The 10,798-nt window shown below is 46.5% G+C and overlaps 1 protein-coding gene across 1 annotated transcript; it reads left to right on the top strand.

The window, feature by feature from the left end:
- The first annotated feature begins 9,573 nt into the window (after positions 1-9,573).
- On the top strand, positions 9,574-10,143 carry LOC124553934 (speckle-type POZ protein-like). The gene has a single exon (XM_047127953.1). The coding sequence runs from the start codon at positions 9,574-9,576 to the stop codon at positions 10,141-10,143; it is 570 nt and encodes a 189-aa protein (XP_046983909.1).
- Positions 10,144-10,798: the final 655 nt, after the last annotated feature.

The following is a 10,798-nucleotide window of genomic DNA, read 5'->3' as shown; positions in this document are numbered from 1 at the left end:
GTTTCAGTCACTTCGTTTTCCGACTCATTTTCTACACAATGCACATCGTTTGGACAGTCAGGCACTTCTGTTTTATCACTTTGAACGATTTCAGCCTTAACTTCATACTTAGTATAATCGTCATGTACTTCGATAACTTTCATTTCATTTTCTTCCATGCTGTCATTTTCAGGTAATCGTGCGAAATCCCTATCAGATCCTTCTGCATTAAAATCATTAAGCACCTTTCCATCAACAATAACTTCACCTGCACTGCTTATAATGTCATGTTTACTAACGTCCTCCTCTATATCACTTTCACCTATCATTAATTGTGCACACGTCTTTTGCGTGGCGTATTCTACCTTCCTCTCTTCTTTATTCATCATAACCTCCCCCACATCTACGTCTTGTACCTCATATACATTATTAACAGTATCAATATTCTCTTTTTCATTCGCCTTTTCTGGCTCCCTTTTATTCTTTAATGAAGTCTTTTCGCACGATTCCGATACTGAGTTATCTTTATCATATGACATATTAACTTTATTTTCATTTCTACATGCATCTACTACTGAAACCGGCCATCGGAAGTGTCCGATCCCGCCTCTTCTGTCTCTCTCTATGGCAGCCATCTTGTTCCGCCGTCTGCCATTTGTGTCTGCTGCCAAGTGCAATGTACGCTGCTTCGGCAACGGCTGGCCCGAGCACGAACGGTCACGTGACTTAGCACTGGAAACGCCACTATGTATCACTCCGCGCACGTCTGCTATTGGCGCGCCCTTAACCTTCCTGCCCCGTAGTTCACGTCTTTCCTTCTCGAATCTAATATTTGGCATCTTTTCTTTGGGCCCAAAACCGGTTTCCGCGTGAATCCGGCCCGTAACACACGCGGTTTTCAGTTTTCCATTTCTTCTCTATTTTGGAAATTCCGCGTCATGTATCCTCTACCGCGCGTAGTGTAATTTCCCCTGCCTCTCGCCCGACCTCTTTGAATCGTGTTTACACGATACCTTTCGTTTTCAGGTTGTTCATTTTGGTCATTACTTTCTCGCAAATAATTATTGTTATTATGGGGACGGTACTCGCGATTTCTTCGCCAGTGATCTTCATCTTCTACCCTTTCCAAGAACGCAGAAAAACTACTGTGTGTACTCCCAACATATCGTTTCGAATCCTCAGGCAGTTTCTGCCAAAGAACCCAAACGATCTCAGCTTCAGTTCTTCTAGCCTTCAAATGTATCAGTTTTCTGTACCATGATTCGCAGAATTCTTTCATGGTTTGCCTACCTCTGATGTCATACAACCTGGCCATTAAAAACTCACGCCACAACTGGTCTTGTTTTTGTTCTGACCAGTATTCGTCAATAAATTTTTGTTTGAAGGTTTCAAAAGACATCTGGTTAATATCAAGATTCAACCCCCACCTTTTTGCTTCTCCCGTTAGTGCACTAATTACAACATTAATTTTTTCCTGATCAGACAAATATTCAGGAAAATTTCTTTCGCAGTTCTTTACAAAGTCTAGGGGGTGCCAGCCGTTATGTCTCTTCGCTGGGTCGAATTTTTCCTCGCCCTCTAATATTTTACTGAGAGGCATTCTTTCAGTAAAATGTGTAGGTCCGGTTTGTATTTTCCTTTCCAAGTCATACACTTTGCCTTGGATTTGTGAAGTGTTATGTTCACACTTCTTTTCGCAAGTAAGAATCTGTTTGGTTAGAGCTCTGCTTGTTTCTGTTACAGATTGTTTAATCTGTGCAAATTCCGCGTTACATTCGGTTTGTATTTCGGATTTAATACCGAATACCTTTTCGTCAACCTTAGTACAGACTAAGGGTTCAATTTGATCTTGAATTTTAATTACTTCAGAGTCAAATCTTTCGTTAATGTCATCAATTTGTCCTTGTATGTTGGCAATATTGCCATTGATGACAGTAATTTCGCTTTTGAGGTTTTTAATTTCATTACTCACAATGTCTACTTTTACATCAACTTTCTCAATCTGTTTACTAATATCGCTACCTTGTGTGGTAATTAACTGCCCCTGTGCTGCAATTTGTGCATTAATATTGTCATTTTGTGCAGACAGTATTTTAAGCAAGTCAGTCAGATTTAATGTCTTTTCACTTTTAGGTTCTACTGCCTTTTCGTGTTCAGATCCTACACCCCTTTCTGGTTTTGGTGATTCAAACATATCCCTCGATTCATCAGCATAGCCACTGTCTTCGACAACATCGCCTACATTGTCTTGCTTAGTACGCGCTACACACATAGCTTCGATCTGTTTATTAATGTCTGCGTGATAACGTACGTAATTTAACTCGCGCGTCATGCCATCTGTTGGTGTGCTGCCTGAACTGCTCTCGGTTGCATTTTGCTCTCGCGCGTCTAAATTTATTTCTAATTTCCTGTCCATTTTAGCTATTATTAAGTACTGATACCTTTTATTTTTAATTTAAACTGAATATACAGTGGAACATGGATGGATTCCGGGCACATGTGGAGGAACTGAACCTCCTAGCACGGCAACGTCCCCTGTGCTTGTGTTTACAGGAAACGCATTTAAAACCATCTGATGCCCCTGTACCAAGGGGCTATACGTCATATCGCAAAGATGACCTGACTGGAGAAAGGGCCAAAGGCGGAGTCGCTGTGTTTGTCAATAATGACCACCACTCCTCTGCTCTCCCCCTGGATACTGACCTGCAAGCAGTTTATAACACTCCCCGTCTGCTAACTACTGTACCATAACCTCAATGCCAGAAGCAGGTTGTAACATAAAACAATTTTGTAAAAGTAACTATGGCACAAAGCAACAGAGCAGTGTTACCCTCTGAGAGGAATTTTGTTAAGTTGACCGTATTGTTCCTAATGGAAGTGGCTTATCGGAAATGAAAGTCAGAATTACGTTAATATTGGAATAGTGACAAACAAAATTTTGCCTAGCTATACTGTTTATAGAATAAGGGAAACGGTCGCCAGCCTAATTAGGCAAGAGAAAGATTAACATTCTCGTTTATGAAAGTAGGTATAAGTAACTATAATGGACAACACAACAGACACAACCTAGACTTAGCAAGACGCGAGTGCAATGAACTCTAACACACATATGTTTTAAGATTGAAGCTAACAGTTAGAGCAGCAGGAACTATTTTCAAAATTATAACAGGTACAGAAAAACACTATTACTTTCAGGGTTTACACAAACTGAGTGGTCTTTATACTGTTAATATGCACACAAGAGAGACAAACACTTGGCATACATGATAATGTAACGTTTCACAACTGCAGCTTTCTCACTTTTACTACAACGAAACACAATGTTGACAAAATTGCAAGGAATTGACTCTCCTTTTTAGAATTTACTACAGACAACAACGTGATCATTTACTTTATAAGACTCAGCCTAAAGTTTGAAGTTGGTAACAGCACTTTAAATAACAGTTTCAATAGGAAAATTATTATTGGACAAATAACATTTGCTTTAACTCACTCTGTTACCACATTAGCTTTAACTATCTTTCAAATAAGTTCAAGAGGCATTATTTAACAAAGCTCTAGGCTTCAACGTACTTTGAGTAAGGACACTCGGTAATCACTTTACTTCAAACGGAGAGGACCCTGAGAGGTGTTATGATGAGGAGTAAAATCAAGGTAGGTAAATAAATTCCGATATGAATTACCTTATATTTCAGCACACTAACACATCCATTAGGCTGATCCTTCACTGTACATCAATATAGTATTACGTTACAGTGATTGCGCAATGTGGTGGCAACTGCATGTTGGTAGGTGGAATTTCAGGTAGAATTGCCGGACTTTATCGTATCTTCATGGCGATGATTCATACAAATTCCAGAATAGATCCAGCTATTTATCCACCCATCCGAGGCATTGGAAAGAAGCAGTAAAAGCCTCTCTCTGAATCAGCATGATATGCACCTTTACATTGACAGTGCACAAACTGGTAGCTCCTTTCCGACTCGTGGCTCGTCTCCGACTACTGCTCGTCTCCGACTGACTATCAGTTCCACCTTTTCCACCTATGCCAACCACAATTTGCGCGTGCTACGCATTTCCGTTCCAGAGGGGAACCACTACACCATTTACATACAAACTAACTAAGAACCCTAAGTGAGGATCAGCAATTTACATAACAGCAAACAAATACATTAAATAAAACAGAACATTTTCACATATTGACACTTCTACAAAAAATTATTCACACAAAATTACAATTACATACAATAAGTTCTGTTCCCTCCAAATGGGACAAAGAATACAAATTGCAGATACACTACTTTGCATAGAATCAAATCACGACATCAAAGGTTTGACAAAGAAAAGAATACACAATTTTATGCTATCGATTTGAACACATTCACAGGCGATCAACAATGTAACATTAAATAAAGCAAAATGAATCCATACAGCATAAGAGCTGTGGTGTTACAAGTTGCAGTTGAAATTCATTCACCTCGGAGGCTTGCCGTTTGCTCCCTTTATTTACCCCCTCTGGATGCAATGACCTTAGACGCTCTCACAGATCTTATCGACCAACTCCCCCGCCCATTTCTCCTCCTGGGAGACTTCAATGCCCATCATGCCCTGTGGGGCTCCACTTCTCTTTGCGCTCGAGGTCGAATTTTGGAGAGCCTCCTAACATCTCAAGTGTTGTGCATCCTCAACACAAGTACTCTGACTCATTTCTCTACTGCTACAGGGTCATTCTCAGCCATTGACCTATCTTTCTGCTCTCCAACCCTCACCGACTCTGTTCACTGGGAGGTCATTGACGACCTTCATTCCAGCGATCACTTCCCTATCCGCATTCATTTCCTGGATAGTGTATCACTGGAGCAGCGGCCACCATCGTGGATGATTGGCAGGGCTAACTGGCCACTGTTCACTCGGTTGGCTGTCTTTGACCGCCACAATAACGTACAGGAATGGGTGGATCACATCACGCTTGTGGTCCATCATGCTGCTGACCTGTCCATACCACAGTCTTCTGGCACTCTTAAGCGGCGCCTTGTGCCTTGGTGGACAGAAGAGTGCCGTTCAGCCATCCGGGTCAGGCGTGCGGCTCTTCACCGATTTAAATGCCGCCCAACAGCGGTCAAACTTACCGCCTTTCGAATCACGAGAGCCAGGGCACGCCGTGTCATTACAGGGAGCAAGAAAAGGTCATGGCAGGAGTTCCTGGACTCGTCAACCGTTCCACTTGTTCCACAAGAGTATGGGAAGCCATCCGGAGGATTTCCGGTAAACACAGCCGTTTACCAATAGCTGCTGTCCTGAACCAGGGATGCCTCCAAACGACACCCAGAGCCATTGCTCAGACGCTGGCAGAGCATTTTGCACAAAGTACTGCCACTGCAGATCAGGATCCAGCGTTTCGTCGCTACCGTGCGACTGTCGAAACAGCGATCTTGGACTTTCGGTTGAACAGTTCTGAGGCCTAAAATTGCCCTTTCTCCATGTGGGAACTTGAATCGGCACTTACTGAGACTTCTGACACTGCACCAGGTTACGACCGCATCCGGTACTCCATGCTTCGACATCTGCCAGCGGCGCCAAAGGAAATCCTCCTCGAATGTTTTAATCTCGTATGGCAGACTGGTGTTCCCCACCTCGTGGAGGGAGGCAATTCTCATCCCTCTCCTCAAACCAGGAAAGGACCGCACATGTCCCGGTAGTTATCGTAGTATCGCCTTGACAAGCTGTGTCGGAAAGACCCTGGAACGGATGGTTAACCGTCGTCTGGTCTGGCTGCTAGAGACCTGACAGCTCCTTAGCGCTTTCAGTGTGGATTCCGAAAATTTCGGTCCACGGTCGACAACCTGACCCTCCTAGAGGCGGCTATTCAGCAGGCTTTTCTCTGTCAGCATCACTGTATCGGTATCTTCTTTGATATCAGTAAGGCGTATGATACTACTTGGAGACACTGTATTCTTGCACAAATGCATCAATGGGGATTTCGTGGCCGCCTCCCGATTTTCATCCGGTCTTTCCTGTCTCAGCGGTTTTTTCGGACCCGCGTTGGTAACACACTGTCTGATCGCTTTGAGCAAGAGAACGGTGCCCCCAGGGCAGTGTTTTAAGTGTTACCCTCTTTGCCATAGCCATCAACAGTATAACGTCTACGGTGAGGAGTTCAGTACAGTGCTCCTTATTTGAAGACTTTGCTGTTTTCTGTTCCTCCTCCAGTGTTGCAACCGTGAGCCGTCAGTTGCAGCTAACAGTGCGGCGGTTAGAGGAGTGGGCTGCAAAGACGGGTTTTCGGTTTTCTGCCGAAAAGTGTGTTTGTGTTCATTTTAATCGTTCTCGTCATCTTTTTACTTTGCCTGCCTTGCATATGGGGGATACTGTCCTACATTTTAGAGACAGTGCGGTTTCTTGGCCTAATTTTTGACTCCAGGTTGTCATGGCTGCCACACCTACGTGACTTGAAAGCCAGAACGCTGAAGGCACTGAACATCCTCAAGTGCCTCAGCCACAGGCCTTGGGGCGCGGACAGGGCGCGTCTCCTACAGTTTTATGCGTTCACGGCTGGACTACGGGTGACAGTATATGGGTCAGCGAGGCCATCTTATTTGCGGAGCCTTGACACTGTTCACCATGCTGGGATCCGACTGGCCACGGGTGCTTATCGGACCAGTCCCGTACCCAGCCTCTGTGCTGAGTCTGGCGAACCGCCACTTACCATCCGGTGGCAGCTCCTGCTGGTGCGCCAGGCTTGTAAGTTTCTTGCAGCTCCCAGATCGCCTGCTCACCATCTTGTTGCCCATCCACCTCTGGACCGCCTTTTTTCCCGCCGTCCCCGGGCTACGTTGCCGTTTGGGATCTGTGTGCAACGTGTACTAGAGTCCTTCGGTGTGGAGTCTGTACAACCCCAAATTCAAGGTTTTAACCGCCTGCCACCCTGGTTACTGAAGAGGCCTGGAGTGATTTTAGATTTATTGCAGTACAAGAGAGATTGCACTCCTGCCACCGTTTTTAATGCAGCATTTTCTGCCATTTTATCTGAGCACCACGACTATGTAGCTGTTTTTATGGATGGGTCGAAACAAGGGGATTCTGTTGGTTGCTCAGTTGTTTTTCCATATCGTGTCCTCAAGGTCCGACTGCCTCAGACTTTTACTGTCTTTGATGCAGAATTGTTTGCGATCCTGCGGGCACTGGAGCACATGAGACATTCTTCCTCTCCTAAATTTCTTGTCTGTTCCGATTCACTCAGTGCCCTTCACTCATTGCAACGTTTCTATCTGGCAGACAAAATTGTCCAGACCATCCAGGATGCCCTCTTCCAACTACAGCGACTGGGGAAGGTTGTAGCTTTCTGCTGGGTTCCGGGGCATGTTGGCATTGCTGGGAATGAAAGGGCAGATCTTGCAGCCAAGGAGGCGTGTCTCGCCCCACAAGTATCTCAGTGTGCTATCCCCTTGCACGCACTCACCTCGCTGTTGAGCTCACGGGTCATGCGTCGGTGGGAGGATGAGTGGCTGGAAGTGACTTGACAATAAGCTCCGTATAGTCAAGCCCACAACGCGTGTGTGGTGTACTTCCTTTCAGCCCCATCGACGGGACGAGGTTCTTCTCACTCGGCTTCGAGTAGGCCACAGCCCTATGACGCACGGCTTCCTGCTCCGGCGAGAGGACCCTCCAGTTTGTGGTACTTGCGGCGTCCAGGTCACTGTGCGCCACGTTTTATTGGATTGCGTTTTATTTTCTGACGAGCGGGTCGCGGCTGACTTGCCAGCGGACCTGCCATCTCTTGTAGGCAACACTCGGACGAATGTGGTTAGAGTTTTAAAGTTCTGTGCCCTGTCAAATGTTTTTACAAAGATTTTAGGGAGAGGATTTTAATTTGCTCACTGTGTGACAAGCTCGCCCATATTTTATGTAAGTGGCCAGCCAATAACAATTTCCTGTGACATTCTTGTTGCCATGTTTCCCCTTTCCGTAGGTTTTACTTTCTTAGGTAGCATTTTCTTTCTTTTCCTGCTTTGTTTGAGTGTGTGCTTTAGTTTTCTTAGGTCTGTCCACATTCGTTCCTTTTAATGTGTGTCAGGGCGCTGATGACCTCGATATTGAGCGCCCATAAGCCCCAACACACCACCACCACCACCACCACCACCACCACCATATACAACACCGGGGTTTACGTCTTGCGATGGGAGCGTTCTATACTAGTCCCGTTGAGAGTCTTCATACTGAAGCCGGTGAATTGAATTGCCACTAACCTACCAGTGCGATATACTGCTTTATCGGTATGCCTGTCGGCTATTGTCAATGCCCGACCACCCATCTTATCGTTCCTTTTTTGACGACTCTCTCGACCGTCAATACGTGTTGTATGTCTCTGCCCTGCTGCCCCCTGGAGTTTCCTTTCGTCGGCTCCTTCAGCACCTTGATTTTTCACTCCCTGCAACCTTTAGAGTGGGCGAGAGCCAAACGCCACCTTGGCTCCAGGCTCAGGTTCGCGTTCACCTTGACCTCAGTTCACTCCCAAAGGAGGTTACCCCCACTTTGGTATACTGCTCCCGTTTTATCGAACTTCGTTCAAAGTTAATTAATATGATCTTCATTTATGCAGATAGCTCTAAGACCGATGACGGTGTCGGGTGTTCTTTTATTTTCGGGGCACACAGTGTCAAATACCGGCTCCGTGGCCATTGTTCGGTCTTCACAGCTGAGCTATTTGCTCTCTACCTGGCTGTTCTTTACATCTGCCGCCACTGACATTCTGCTTATGTCATCTTCTCCGATTCCCTTAGCGCCATCCAGAGCCTCAGTGATCTGTATCCGGTTCACCCTTTTGTGCACCGGATCCAACGCTCTCTTCAGCAGCTGTTGGACGACGATTCTCTTGTTACCTTTATGTGGGTTCCTAGCCGTGTCGGTAACCCTGGGCACGAAGCTGCAGATGCCGTGGCCAAGGCTGCGGTCCTCCAGCCTCGGACAGCTTCTTGTTGTGTCCCTTCATGGGATTGTAGCAGGGTCATTTGTCAGCGCATTTTATCGCTGTGGCATGCCGATTGGGCTGCACTTACGCCCTTCTCGGCGGGAGGAGGTCGTTTTGGCCCAGTTACGAATTGGACACTGCCGGTTCAGCCATCGCCATTTGCTGATGGCTGTGCCGGCGCCGTTCTGCCCATGTGGGGAATTGCTGACGGTATGCCACATTTTAACGTCCTGTCCGAATTTTAATACACTGCCCGTTGATCTTGGCCTGCCGTGTACTCTGGATGCCATTTTAGCGGATGACCCAGGAGCAGCTGCTCGCGTTCTTTGTTTTATCCACTTGACAAACCTGTCTAAGGAGATTTGATTCTGCTGTTTTTTTTAATCCTATACCTGTCAATCTGTCTTTTATCGTGTTTTCCATTTTAGTTGCTGTTTTAACCTAGTGCCTCGCTGTGCATTCCTAATGTAGTCTGGGCGCTGATGACCATTGTAGTTGTGCGCCCTAAAACAACAAAAAAAAAAAAAAAATTGCAGCTGCTGTACTGGTCTGCACGTGCGTCGTACAAGTGTGGAGGGTGCTGTGTAAGGTGGGCTCGGTGGCGCCGTGTTTCAGGACCTTCCGCCATGTCGTCAGCTGCTGAGGTTCAGAGGATGGCGGCCGTGGACCTGGGCGCCCTGCTAGATGCGGGCGAGGGCGCGGTCATGACGCTGGTGGCAGGAGAGACGCGGCTGGCGGCGCACCGTGCGGTCCTGGAAGAGAGGAGCCCCGTGTTCCGAGCCATGTTCCAGCACGACAAGCTGGAGGCCAGCTGTGGTGAAGTCAGAATCGCGGACGTGGAGGGCCCGGTGCTGAGGCAGCTGCTGTCTTACATGTACACCCTGCAGGCACCCCAGCTGACCGACACGGCCCGGGAGCTGTTAATGGCAGCCGACAAATACGGCCTGTCCGCGCTGAAGGCCGCCTGCGAACAGCAGGTGGCGGCACAGCTGGAGGTGGAGACGGCGGCGGCTGCAGCTGTGCTGGCGGTGAGGCACTCGTGCCCCAGCCTAACTGCAGCCATCGTCCACTTCATAAGGGCCCATGACTACAAAGCAATGGCAACACAGGGCTGGGCAGACGCTGTGCTCGAGTACCCAAAAGACATGGTCGAAGTCAGTCGGCTGCTTCGTGAGCCACCAGCAGAAGCCAGGTGAGCCCGGGGCAAGACGTTATTCTGTCTTTAACAATAATGTGTGTGTGTGTGTGTGTGTGTGTGTGTGTGTGTGTGTGTGTTGTGACTCTCTCTCCTTACAGCTCACAATGCTGTCATTGGCCTGTCATGACTGGTTTATCAAAGCTCCATATTCAGCTCTTTTTGTTAGCAGTTATGTTAAGTAAACAAATCATTGAGGGGATAATTTCAATGGTTACGGAGTCTGTCTACATTTGATTAGTTCTCTTATAAAGCATGTGTAGAGCCCACTCATGTAGATTTTGGCATCAAGTCATTGAACAAAACTACTAAATTGTGATCTGCATCCGTATCTGCTTCTGTGTACACCTTACAGTCCAGTGTCTGATTTCTGAATCTCTGCCTGAAGATGATGGTATGTAACTGAAATCTTCACATATCTCGCATCGTTTCCCAAGTGTACCACCACCTCTTGTGAGTCTCAAAGAGAGTATTTGCTATTGCTAGCTGAAGTTTATTGTACATCTCAACTAGTCTTTCTTCTCTCTCATTCCTAGTACCAGGTCCGTCTTCTCCTGTAACCATTTCTTTTACTCTTTCCCCTACAACTGCTTTTTTGTCCCCCCCGACTATTAGATATTTATCTCCCTTTACGTACTGGATTAAGTGTTGAGTAT

This window comes from Schistocerca americana, chromosome 11 (assembly GCF_021461395.2).
Source record: "Schistocerca americana isolate TAMUIC-IGC-003095 chromosome 11, iqSchAmer2.1, whole genome shotgun sequence".
NCBI lineage: Eukaryota > Metazoa > Arthropoda > Insecta > Orthoptera > Acrididae > Schistocerca > Schistocerca americana.
Note: the sequence above shows the minus strand (reverse complement) of the source record. Positions and strands in the feature narration are given on the sequence as shown.